Source organism: Ailuropoda melanoleuca, chromosome 10 (assembly GCF_002007445.2).
Source record: "Ailuropoda melanoleuca isolate Jingjing chromosome 10, ASM200744v2, whole genome shotgun sequence".
Taxonomy (NCBI): Eukaryota; Metazoa; Chordata; class Mammalia; order Carnivora; family Ursidae; genus Ailuropoda; species Ailuropoda melanoleuca.
Genome location: NC_048227.1, coordinates 90,250,162 through 90,264,230, shown reverse-complemented (window position 1 = coordinate 90,264,230; position 14,069 = coordinate 90,250,162). Strand labels below are relative to the sequence as shown.

Genomic DNA, 14,069 nt, shown 5'->3' with positions numbered 1-14,069 from the left:
ACTTACAGACTTTATATGGAAGTGATGGGTAGGCACCTGACTATCACTGCTCTAGAATCACATTTGTTATTGTCTACTAAATTTGTCTATCTCCATTAACAGGTAACATTTAAAATACTACATGGAATGAAACAAAACTTATGTGGGCCATGGGTTGTAATTAATAAAAATGTGACCACAGTCCAGGCATGAATGGAACTCTATTATTGCAGATAAATTGTGCCGGTGGCTATAATATTCAATCAGTTTTATGTGAGTGGGACCTTTAGATTGACATGCATAATGTAGACAGCTATTTAGGAGATTGACTTATATGGGTTAATGACTGTAAGAAAGGAAAGAGAGAAGAATTAAGTAAAGTTTCCTGGCTTAGATGTTTGGGCAGCTGTGGGATAATTTACAGAGACCAAGAACACTAGAGGAAAAGTCGGTTTGTAGATGGGAAGCAAAGAGTGGAAGACGGTGAAGATGAGGTCAGTTGGTACTTATGGGACGTTGGATGGAGGATTCTAGTAGGGCACTGAGGTCTGAGCTGGAGGCAACAGTTTTGGAATTCACCAGCATGTAGATGGCAGTTGTAGATGGCCGTGTATATTAGGGAGATGACTTACAGTCTGGAACTCTGCGAAACACTCACACTTAAAAGGCTTATAGAGGACACAGGATTTATGAAGGAGACAGAAGCATAGTAAAAAATAAACTGGGTGTGTGTGTGGTAATGGAAATGATCAATAGGATAAATGCTACCACCTAGGGATGTAATCTGGAACGGAGATAGAACTGAGATAGTAATACATTAAATTGTCTTTTGTATCAGTTTTGCTAGATGGGGCATGTTGGGTGTTGGACTTCTGACACCAGACTGACTTCTCTTAATGGGAGCCTATGGGTGGTTCATATTGCTTGAGGGACGTATACTTTAGATATCAGATATGTGTCGAAAGTTTGAAATCCAATCATTCTCCATACACTTAAGCCCAGTTGTAAATACAGAGTAAATATCTTCAGAATTCTTGAAAAAAATCTAAGCACTTGCATAGCACAAGGTGGAGATGACAATGTCCTGGGCTATGAAACATGGAAGAGGCAATTTTAGCTTAGAGAAGTTGAGGCCAGTTTCTGGCATTTAAGCACTTCAGTGAGTGCTCAGTGGAATGGACAATCTTAAATAAAACTGTATTGTGAAGGTCTTGCCAGAACAAATTAGCTGCCAATAGGAACATCATGTAACTGAATGCACTCTCTCCATGACTAAGGTTATTTAAGATTACCAATTTAAATATGACCATTTTGGTTTGGGTATGATTGGGACTTAGCCTGTTTGTGAATTGTATTAGACTCCATGTCTGTTTAAGATCTTTCCTAGTTAGGGATAACATAAGGAGATGAAGTGTCACTAATTCCTGGCCTCTTTTCCCATAGCTACGGATCTTCAGGATCTCTGGGTAACTTAAAACAGAGGCCTTTTTGATTTGCATATCCTTAGGAGGGTTTAATGGCTATCATGCCTTCTCGATATACATTGTGAAATGTACTGTTATGTGCCCTGACTTCAGGCTGAATGAAAGAAGCAAAATGTCCCAGGGATTTTGTAGGTCTCAACATTAGAATATTTGTGGTTTAACATCTCTCCTGTTCTTACTGTCCTAACTACTAGCATCTCATAGGGGAAGAGGAGGTGTTTTTTTGTTTGTCCTTCTGGAACCTTACCTAATTTCTAACACCCCTGGCTGCAACACTGCTAATGGCCTCAGAGTTTTCAATCATTTAATTCCCTTGGTACCCCATCAATTTCAAGTCTTATGTGAATTTTCCCTGATTTTCAGCATCTTATTTGTAAAAAATCTCCAACTACTTTTTTTTTTTTTAAAGATTTTATTTATTTATTTGACAGAGATAGAGACAGCCAGCGAGAGAGGGAACACAAGCAGGGGGAGTGGGAGAGGAAGAAGCAGGCTCATAGCAGAGGAGCCTGATGTGGGGCTCGATCCCATAACGCTGGGATCACGCCCTGAGCCGAAGGCAGACGCTCAACCGCTGTGCCACCCAGGCGCCCCTCCAACTACTTTTTAAAAAGATAGCACAAAAGGAAATTGTAGGTCTTTCTCGAGAAGCTGATGAGCACTGTAAAAAAGGAGAAAAGAGGAATGTTTTAGAGCCAAGGAATGTTGTTGCATAAGGCAGTCATTTGGCTTCTTGCAGGTTCTTCACTGGAAAATCAAGAAAGAGGGCTAAAGAGATCTTAAAATGTTCTGTAATTAGAATGTAAAAAATAGCATTCTCTCTGCATGGTTAATAGTAGGCCTCTAATACTAGCATCAGTAGTAGAGAGAAAATGCTCGTCTTTCTGTTTGTTCTAGCAGGACAGTCTTCTTTTACTTGCTCATCAGTGTGCCTGAATACTGATGTGCTGAGTACTGAATTGTGAACCATTGGTAGTAAACCATGGTAGTGAACCATTGTGATATATAATAAAATAATGATCGTATTTAGACTGAGTACCATTCGTAGAGTACTCCTTGCTACAAGGGCCAGCAGCCTTGGTACTACCGGGGAGCTTGTGAAAATGCAGAATCTTAGGCTCCATCCCAGATTTACCGAATCACTATCTGCATCTTTTTTTTTTTTTTAAAGTGACTATGGGTTGAGAATTTTTTATAAAGATTTTTTATTTATTTGACAGAGATAGAGACAGCCAGCGAGAGAGGGAACACAAGCAGGGGGAGTGGGAGAGGAAGAAGCAGGCTCATAGCAGAAGAGCCTGATGTGGGGCTCGATCCCAGAACGCTGGGATCACGCCCTGAGCCGAAGGCAGACGCTTAACCGCTGTGCCACCCAGGCGCTCCCACTATCTGCATCTTAAGCTGATCCCCAGATGATGCATCTCCACATTAATTTTTGAGAAGCTCTGGTCTAGATGAATAATAGTCGTACAACTACCCTACGCTTTTTTTTTTTTTTTGGGTCAAGAAAACTATAGTGAAAACACCTATTGTGTTCAAAGTACTGAATAGAATTTTTTTCATGCTAGGAATTCCTTGTATTTTAATTAATCAGATGATTGGTTGGCAATGAAGAATTACTGTAAAAAAGAAGAAAAATGAGTTTTTTTCATTTGCTGTCATGTGTTTTAAATTCTTTTTTTGTTCTAGAGCTGAAATAAAGACCCACAGGAATAAAAAAATAAATTTTAATAATATCTCTTTCGTGAATTGATTAAATAAATCAGTTTCCTGTGTACCACTTTGTCTACAGTGGATATTTCCTTGATATGAGATAAATCTAGTTGATGGTCAACTCTTTCTGAGTACGTTCTTACATCAATAAAAACCCTATGTTACTAACATTTTTTAATGGAAATAATGATTTGAATGGAAAACTGAAAGGAAGCTTCAGTAGTTTGATATCATCAAGCCTGTAAGCATGTGGATACCATTAGTATAATGCCTGGTATATAAAATGTTGGTTAGTCTGAAACTTGTAAAAATACATAGTAAACAAACTTAAAGAGCTGTAGGCTTCACTGAAGGCAGACCTGGTTAAGAAACTGTAGATTATAATATCACATTAGTGAACTTGGAGTCATTTTTGAATTTTCACTTTCCCTCCACTCTTTCATCTAATTCATGTGCAAATCCTGCTGGTTCTACGGCTAAAGTACATTTTGAGTTAATCTACTTTTCTCTATCTGCACCAATAGCTGTATTCCAAGCCATCATTATCCCAAAGGTCTTCCTTTTTCCTCTATAGTTTCTGCTCTATCTTCTACTCAATCCATTTTCCACTAATAGCTAGAGTCACCCTTTATTTTTTCTTTTTTTTATTACAATATTTTTTTATTATGTTAGTCACCATACAGTACATCCCTGGTTTTTGATGTAAAGTTCGATGATTCATTAGTTGCGTATAACACCCAGAAAAATGCTAAAACAAGTCCATGTAACTCCTCTACTTAAAAATCTGTTACTGCTCTTTCACAGTATAAATATACTGTTATACAAATTCCCTAGCACGTCAGTGAGGCCTGACAGAGTCTTCTCACTCTAACTCATGCCATGCTCCTTTCTTGCTCTTTCTAGGCTTCTCTCAGTTCCTAAAGTCTGCCTCACTCTTTCTCGCCATAAGAACATTGAATGTCTCACTCCTTTTCCCACAACAGGTCTCGGTTTTAATGTCACCTTTTCAGGGAGGACCTTCCTGACTGTCTTATCTGAAGTCTAGCTTTCCTGTGATTCTCTGTTTTAACTCCCTGTTTATATCCTCAGTAGCACATTACAAATAAATTTTATACATTTTGCATATTTATTCGCTCACTGACTGTCTTCCTCAAAGAATGTGACTTACCTGAGGGCATACCTTGACTGCCTTGCTCACCATGGATTGTTGAATGCCTGGCAAAAAGCAGCCATCCTTACGTATTTGTTAAATAGATGGAATGACTTTAAAACAAATACAGACAAAAAATATTACATTTAATTTTTAATTACTTCCTTGATCTTCAGTGGTTCCTAGTTCATTATGCAAGTGATTAATTTTAAACAAATCCTTTCAAGTTCATTATGTGAGAAAGTATTAAACGTGACATTTTAAGCTTTCAAGGAGTGCTCAGCATTGGAAACAAAAGTAACATGCCAAGAGGCTATTCTAATAGAACATTTTGTTGAAATTTGTATCACAGTAACCAACCGAGGCTGCTTAGCCTAGTTATTTGCCTCAGTCTTTGTGTGACTTTAAGAAAGTGAAGTATGCCATTTGCTTTAATTATTGCTATAATCTGTCAATGTGGCATATAAACTGAATTTCAGGGCAACAAATGCTCAAAAACCAAGAAAGCCAAACTCTCTTGGACTCAATCTTTTTTTTTTTTTTTTTTAAAGATTTTGTCTATTTATTTGAGAGACAGCATGAGAGAGAACATGAGTGGGGTGAGGGACATAGGGAGAAGAAGACCCCCCCCCCCCCCCCCCCNAAAACCCCCCCCCCCCCCCCACTGAGCAGAGAGCCTGACACAGGGCTTGATTCATGGACTTTGGGATCATGACGTGAGCCTAAGGCAGATGCTTAACTGACTGAGCCACCCTTGGACTCAGAATCTTAAGTTGTGAGTCTGAAGACCGTGCTCTTACGTATTTCAGGTGATTCTCCATTGAAATCCATTCTCTGAAAGCCAAGCAAAGAGGTCCAAGACTGTATTGTATTTCTTAAAACTAGGTATCTAGTTCTAAAGTTCAGAACTTTAGAACTGAGTTATTAGATTAAGAAGGAAGCCCAAATAGCACAACCAGGGGCCTGATGATCTCATCTGCCATGTTGGAGATGCTCAAGTGATGGACTGAAGGACATGAGTCAAGGAATGAGAGTGGGGGTAGTAGTCCTATTGTATAAGAGGACAACTGGGATGCCACAATCAAAAAAGTTAATTGTGGAATTTGAGAGATCAGGATGAAAGGTGAAAAATATCTATTAAAGTGTTTTACTTTGGTATCCCTGATGTGTGGATATTGGAAGAATCTGGATGATTGGATTTATATATTTTAAGTCTGCATGTTTAGACTTTGTATTAGTTAGGGGCTGTGCTAACGAAGTGCCACAAACTGGGGTGGCTTTTAAACAACAGAAAATTATTTTCTCAGTTCCGGAGGCTAAAAGTTCAGGATCAATGTGTTTACAGGGTTGATTCATTCTGAGGGCTTCGAGAGAGGGATCTATTCCAAGCCCTTCTCCTTGCCTTGTAGACAGCTGTCTTCTTTTATCCTCACATCATCTTCTCTCTGTATGTGTCTGTGTCCGTATTTCCCCTTATAAGAATGACAGGCATACTGGATTAGAGTGTACACTAATGGCTTCATTTTAACCTGATTACCTCTGTAGAGACCCTGTCTCCAAGTGAGGTCCCATGTAAGGTGCTGGGGGTAGGACTTCAACATGGAAATTTTGGGGAAATGCAAGTCAACCTGTAACAGACCTTAATAATTATTATATGGCATTTTTAATATAGAAAATAAAAACATATGTCAAAAATATTTGCTTCATGGGGCACCTGGGTGGCACAGCAGTTAAGCATCTGTCTTCGGCTCAGGGCGTGATCCCAGCGTTATGGGATCGGGCCCCACATCAGGCTCCTCCGCTATGAGCCTGCTTCTTCTTCTCCCACTCCCCCTGCTTGTGTTCCCTCTCTCGCTGGCTGTCTCTATCTCTGTCAAATAAATAAATAAAATCTTTAAAAAAAAATTTGCTTCATGTGGCTATAAACTATAGCACATCCCCCCCCAAAATCTAAGAAACTAATTTTACCTGTGGAAATTAGCATGTGCTGTCTATATACTATAGTCTATAACCTATAAGCTAACTATGAGAAGACAGTTTTTTAAATGAAGAAATTGGTATCACTCTCTAAATTGAAATTTGTCTTTGTGCAGTCATTCAGCCTTAAGTGGAGTCTTTGGGGAGAAGTTTGGTATTAATAACATAACTCTTAACATTAGAAGACGGATTTTTAGCAGAAGGATTTACATGTTCTAATGAAGCTTAGAGCTTACTGGAGGTTGATTTTAACGTTTTTCTTGCTTTCCCACTAATGAGATCTAAATGACAGGACTGATAGACTTTTTTTCCTTTACCCATTATTTAAAAGCCAGATCACATTTTAATTTCACATTGAATTGCCCATAAAATATTAAATAAGGTAAATGCAACAAAATTATCCAACTTAGGAAATGTGCTATTTTTTTTTTTTTGCTCCTAAATCGTTAATTGGGTTTTATAAAGAATCTCAGCAAAATCCATTTTTTCCTTCTTTGAAATGGAGCTGTGTTTTTATGGCTAGGAAGAAGGCATTGCCTTAGATAGTTGTGGTCTCTTGGGGTGATAAGAAATAAACAAATCCTATATTCATACCCTGATCCCATCATCCTGTGTTTCCTAACTTTTTTTCCTTATGGACAAAATATGATGCTAATTTTCACCTTCAGGAAAACGTTATTCTGCCATTTTTCAAGGCCATTAGTGGTAGAACTTGAGATGTGGAGTCCATACAATGGGCTTATTTGCTGATATCTTCTGTTTTTCCCACGCCCCCTCCTCCTGTCAAAACCTGGTGGTATTTTTTGCAAATGCTTGGATGCTCATTGTGTCTGATGTACTCAGTATTGCCAGTAAGGCCTTCTTTGACTGACAGCTGAGATGGAACAAGTGGGCTTTGATTCATACACTTCACTTGCTGTTGTAACGTGCGCCCGGGCCGACAGGTGAAGCAAACAGTGTAGTATTGTGGTGGGATTACCTGGAACCACAAATCCAGATTCACCCAAATGAGTGAAATTGATTTTGATTTGCAGTCCAACAAAGTAAGGTTCCAGAATGTCAGCCATTCATTCCCCCTCCCCAACCGGCAACCCCCCCCACCCAGTCTTTGGCTAATATTGTAATATTACTAGGATAGGTTTTATTTAAATACAATTTTGTTGAATCATGGTGGCAATAGCCAAACTCAATAAACCTTTCATCTGCAAAAGTACATTCATTTTTTTGGCCAAAGTACATTCTTAATGAATATTGCTATATAAAATATTTGTCATGACTCAGAAGTAGATTTAGTTTTAACTTTTTAGAAGATGCTACCCATTAAACACATAGACACACATCGTCATAGCTACTCTTTCCTAACAGATAGTTTCCCATTCCACACTCTCTGTCTGGGAATCATTTTTAATCTTGAAAGTATTTTTGGAGAATGGTAAGGACCTAACTCTTATGTGAGTGTGTAGCGCTGAGCAATCCATGCCCTCCCATAGCCATATTTTTTGCTGCTATTGAAAAGTATTGAGATCTCTATACTAAATTTCTACATGTTTATTGGGATCGCCCAGGCTAGTGGTTTTAGAATCTGGCTGCATATGTAATATATATAACCTGGTTAATTTCTTGAAAAAAAAATCCACAGAATCATAGACCTCACTCCACAGCCACTTAATGACTACCTTGGACTAGATGTTGGTAATACAAGTTTTTATAAAACTCTTGTGGCTTGAATGCAAAGTCAGGTTTGGGAACTTCTGGGTTGACTGGGTGTCAATACCCATTAGGTGCAGTGGTTTCCTCTGACCTTTTCAGATAATCTATAGTTGAGCTGCCAGAAATCTGATGTAACTCATGACCAATAGTGAGCTGTTCATAAAGTAATTCTCTGGAAGTTTTACAGTATAGTTTATGATATAATTGTGAGCTATATATTTTTTATTTCATTATTATATCTTTGAAGTTTGGATGTCTTGCATTGAAACTACCTTTACAGAGAATTTTTATTCCGTAAATCCCATATTTCAACAAGCTTCTTTGTACCTTAAAAAGATCCCAATTTTTAAAATTGTTTAAAGTATCATTGATGCCAAAAGAAGATTAAAAGTAGGATGAGATGAGTAAAAATTGATTTTTAATGGTGTCAGATCCTTCTCTTTTGAATGGATAAGTACAAGTCTAATTACTATTTAGAAAGTACATCATGCATCTTATTACCTTCAATGTATCATGTAACCAGAAATATATCACCTATTATTTGAGACAACAAGCTGAAATAGGATGCATATAAAAGCACATTAGCTGTCTGAGGAAGCAGGAGCCATTGATTTGTGTGTTTCCAACAAACTCAGTCCTTTGGCTCCACATCTCATATAACGGTTCAGTACGATTTACTTTATAACCTTAATTCTCTATTCTTCAACACAGCACTTGTTTTCAGAATTTATCTTTAGTGATCTATCTCCTAGGTTCAGCACATCTTGCTTAACATATCAGGGATTTAAGAATTTATACTCATTTCTTAAATATGGACTCTGACTTGTGGCACTTTTAGAGGAAGAATTGTTATGAAAAAGTTAGAAATACCTGATTCAGAAGCTAGTGTTTATATGTGTGTGGGAAGTGTGTATTTCAAGGGCTTATTTCCATTAGAAACTTGATGTGGGAAATGTACCAACTTTGGGCCTGTTTCCCTTTGACTTGTTCTGAGTTCCCTGAGGTCCCCGGTTAGTAGAAATACACTTGAAGACCAGGGCTGAATGAGATGGTGGAGTAAATACCTTTCCCCCCCGCCCCCAGTAACACCGTGTGATTCTACATACTGACTCTGGTTTGGCATTCTGATTTCTTATTTTGTCTGATTTGCTCTTCGTGTGTATGTCCATGAACTGTTCTTTTGTCTTTATCCAAATCTTGCACGCCAGCCACTTCATTTGGCATTTATTCTCTAGCTACGTACCAAGTGCTATGCACTCAAAGAGTGCAGTATTCAGGAGAACTCTGGGTAAAGTCTGGAACTTAGCTTGCCTGTCGTGAATATTCATTTTAATATTTTGCCGGTCCACTTCAAAATTTTACCAATAAAAATCCATTGTAGTTCCAAAGGTTATATTTCTTGGTCATATCACTGGGCTGTCTACTGCCCTCTTTTCCAGCTCCGGATACTTCAGTATGTTCAGTTAAACCCCACAGCATGGTATGGCAGCCCACCACTGCTGCCCACTAGGCATCCAGCAGGGAACTGGAGGAGAAATCTTTAAGGGACAATGGAAGGAAGGATGGAGCATTTAGATAGAGCTGGTCCGGGCTCTCAACAGCCAGAGCGAGGGGCCAGTGACCCAGGGTGTGTGTCCTTTCCATTCCTGTGAAGACTGAATACTCAGCTAACAATATCCTGGTCAAACACATCTCTTGAGCACTCTAAAACTGTCCCTGCTAATGATTTGTCTGTCAGCCTACTGGCCTAATGGGATATCTGAGAATTCTGCAGGGTCAAGAATTAAGTGAAAGGCCTTTGGATCCCATGCTCGTCTTCACAACACCATTAAGTCTTTTCCATGTTTTAAATATTCTCTTTCTTTTAAATTTTATTGCCTTTATTTTTTCTGTAATCACCTTCAATAGCCCATAAGAAATGCTTAATAACCTATTAGACTTAGAGCCCAAGCAGCAGTAAAAAATTGGTTTATCTTCTCCTGGAGGGTAAGTAGGATTCAAGTTTTAGGTGATGCCAGATGTTGAAAGATATTTTCATTGAGGGTGGATAATACCCATATTTGTGGATTAGTCACTTGGCTTCTTACATTAGCATTAACGATGACAGCAACAACAGCCAAAAGGAAAAAAAAAAGGAACCAAAACACAAAAGCAAGCTAGATTTCATTTAAGAAAATAGGGTGAGTATTCTAAACTCTACAGCATTCTAAGAAGGATACACAGAACAATAGGAAAATTATCTGAATAATCAGGACAATACAAAATAACTAAAATAAGTAAACTATAACAACTAGACATAAACACTACTTGCATTTATTGTACATCCCCTGGTATCAGTCCCATTCAAATACCTTTTTTAATTGTATTTACCTTCTGCAAACTAGTTATTTTTAGACCCATTTTAGAGAGGAGCGCACCAAAGGCCTAGAGATGATAAATAACGTGGCCTAATGTCAGACAGTTATTACCAGTGCTTTAAAACTGATCATGTTATGATTGGCATTTTTTCTTGCTTGTGTCTAGTACCCTTTCCATTACACACCACTTCAAATGTTGTAGTGCTATTCAACTTTGTAATATTAGACTTTTGCTTCACTTTCTAGGTCTCTCTCTTTCTATACATACATACATACATACATATTTTAAAATATGACATGGAATACCGTATTATCAGAATGACATCACTGATGAGCCACAAACTGTGTCAGATACATTGGTCGTATTCCTGCCCCATATTCCCTTTCTTCCTACATATAGTAAGGAGTTCTATTCAACTTTATTCCCCTAAACCAGGGTTTCTTAATCACAGCATTACTGACATTTTGGCCTTGATAATCTTTGTTGTGGGAGCTGTGCTGTGCATTGTAGATGCTTAGCACCACCCCCGGTCTCAATCTACGAGGTGCCATCAGCACCACCCGATGTCATCCTCTAAAATGTCTCCATAATCATTGCCAAATATTGTCCCCAACTGAGAAGGACTGCTTTAAGCTCAATATGAAAGTAACTGAATAAAAGCGTAATCCCTGTGCTCAACTTCTTTCCTGCGCATTAGGGACTTCAAGGAATTAATTACTTCGGCATTGTATTAGAACAAGTCAGATTACACTGTGGGAACAAACAGTGTCAACATGGTTTAATTCAAGGAGCCGCTGGCTCTCCAGGGCAGCTGGCCTCCCAAGGTAGCTTACCGTTCTAAGCTACGTCGGTCTTCTAATGGCTCAGTATCCACATGTGCTTCCATGGTCATCGTAGCAGGGAAAGCCAGAGCATAGAGCATTGTGCACAATGTCCTAAATATGTCCTTCTGGAAGGGACACGTTACCTCAGCTCACTTGCTATCGACAGAAGTTAAGTCAGAGAGCTCTAACGTTCAGGCAGAGAAGTAGTTTAGTCCTCCATGCTTGAAAGAGGATAACTGGGAACACTGGTGAGCATCAAGCGATGTCTACCATCATCATTTATGAACTGTTGTCTGAGTGCTGTGTATTGAACCTAGTCAAGTTCTAGGTGACAAGATTCAGATAAAGTTGAAATAGAGTATTAGTTCTAGAGGAGCCCATTAGTTCTGGAGAGGATGTACACATGTGAAATAATCAGTGAGCAAGACAGTATATACCACCTGCAATAAGTTATAATAATTTACATTAAATTTATATATTATTTGGAAAATATTTGCATTTTTATGATGTTTGCATGGTATGTCTTTTGGGTTCTGGGGCCCGATTCCAATATGTGTGGGGGGAGGGGATTTCCCCATACATCCAACTAATTTTCTGGACACCAACTTGCTGTCTTACAATTCAACTTAATTCTGACCCTATCTACCTGGAGATATCATCAGCTTCTGCAAGTTAAGAGTTCAGTCCTATAAGACTCTCTCCTACTCTTCACTTCAGATGCCACATGCAAACAAGTTGTTACTGGTATTTCTGACCTACTGGTTATAAATCAGAGGTGCTATGACCCTTTCCTTTTTTGGGTTTGATTAATTTGATAGAGCAGTTCATAGAACTCAGGAAACATTTTACTAGATTACTGGCTTATTTTAAGAGGGTATAACTCAGGAACAGCCAGACGGCATAGATGCCCAGGGCAAGGAATGTGGGAAATGGCATAGAGCTTCTGTACCCTCCAAGGGAGCCCCACTCTTCCTGCATCGCCAACCTGGAAGCTCTTGGAATCCTGACCTTTTGTGTTTTATGGAAGCTTCGTTACATAGGGAAGATTGATTAAATCATTGGCCATTGGTGATTGGTTCAACCTCCAGCTCTCTCTCCTCCCGGAAGCCAAGGGGTGGGACTGAAAGTTCTGTCCTCCAGTCACAAAGTTGGTTCCCCTGACAACCAGCCCAATTGTAGGTGCTGTCCAAAAGTTACCTCGTTAAGGTAAAAAACGACACCTTTATGGCTCTTTTTACTCAGGAAACTGTGTTGGAAACTGAGATGAAGACCAAATACATATTTCTTATTATAAATCATAATATCACAGTATGTCTATCTGTTGTTTTTTTTCTTAATGTGCAATAAAATTTCATAAATCTTTCTGGTTAAAGGTATTCCTAGATGTTTTATAATTTTTTAAAATAGATTTTATTTATTTACTTGACAGAGAAGGAGAGACAGTGAGAGAGGGAATACAAGCAGGGGGAGTAGGAGAGATAGAAGCAGGCTTCCTGCTGAGCAGGGAGCCCGATGTGGGGCTTGATCTCAGGACCCTAGGATCATGACCTGAGCCAAAGGCAGACGCTTAATGACTAAGCCACCCAGGCACCCCAATATAATTTTGTTTTTATTTTTGAATGAGATTCACCTCCACTTCCCCATTTCTACCTGGCTATTGAAAGTACAGAGAAGAGCTGTTTGATTTTTGTACATTTTCCCTCATCCAGATATCTTAACACTTTTAATACTTCACATAGCTTTTGTAATTGAATCTTTTAGGGAGTGGTTCTCAAGGTTTTGCACTGAACTAGCAGCATCAGTATTGCGTGAGTCTTGTTAGAAGTCCAAATTATTGGACTCTCAACCCAAATCTACTGACTCAGAAACTTTGAGGGTTGGGTCCAGCCATTGGGATATTATAGAAACATGCTTGAAAAAATATTGACAACATTTTCTTTTTTTTTGTTTCAAATCTATTTCTTCTTAACTTACAGCATTAGATGAAACATATAGGACAATGTTGGGTACTAATGGATATAAGCTTGACTTTGATTTTGTTTAAAAGAATACTGTTGTTTGTTAGTTTCTGGTGTTTAAAAGTTCTCCTTCTATTTGAAATTTTTATGTAGAGTTTTAAACAGGAATAATGGCCGGTTTTTGCAAATGTTTTCCAGAATTTACTGATACAGTCATTGGAGTTTTGCCTTTAACTTGTTAGTGTCTGAAATATGTTGATGAGTTTCCTAATGTTGAACCATATATACATTCAAGGAATAAATACAACTTAGTGGGCTTATTTTAATATGTTGCTAGATTTGGCTTGCTAATGCTTATTTCCTAGCATTTTAGTTAATAGAATTATTTATTTCCCTAAAAATGACACCACCAGTATTTTTTCTTTCAATAATAATGGTATTATATCAATAATATTGTTATACCATCTAATATTGTTACTGCAGCTTTTCCTGTGCCAGATTTAAAGGTTAATTGCATTTTATTACAATATTTTCTGCAGCTCCTCAGATCTCAAGCCATGACAATAACAATAATAATAGTTGCCTCTATATATTCTCATTAGAATTCTACCAAATATCTGGCTGGGTAGCTGCCCTCGTCAAGTGGAACATATAACCATCAAACTGAAGCATGAATTGGGGATTACAGCTGTCATGAATTTCCAGACTGAATGGGATATTGTACAGAATTCCTCCGGCTGTAACCGCTACCCAGAGCCCATGACACCAGACACCATGATTAAGCTCTATAGGGAAGAAGGCTTGGTCTACATCTGGATGCCGACACCAGATATGAGCACCGAAGGTAAGCATCAGAAGAAGCTTGCTGGCTTCTTGTTGATTGTGTTTCAGAGAAGCCCTTGCTGTCCGTCCGTCT

At 38.5% G+C, this 14,069-nt stretch overlaps 1 protein-coding gene across 4 annotated transcripts in view; it reads left to right on the top strand.

The window, feature by feature from the left end:
* Positions 1–14,069, top strand: part of EPM2A (EPM2A glucan phosphatase, laforin) — a 122,490-nt gene that overhangs the window by 87,250 nt on the left and 21,171 nt on the right. For all 4 annotated transcript variants that reach the window (XM_034669257.1, XM_034669258.1, XM_034669255.1 and 1 more), the window contains one exon: positions 13,756–13,997. In XM_034669257.1, coding sequence (XP_034525148.1) covers positions 13,756–13,997 — 242 coding nt within the window. The remainder of the gene's footprint in view (positions 1–13,755; positions 13,998–14,069) is intronic.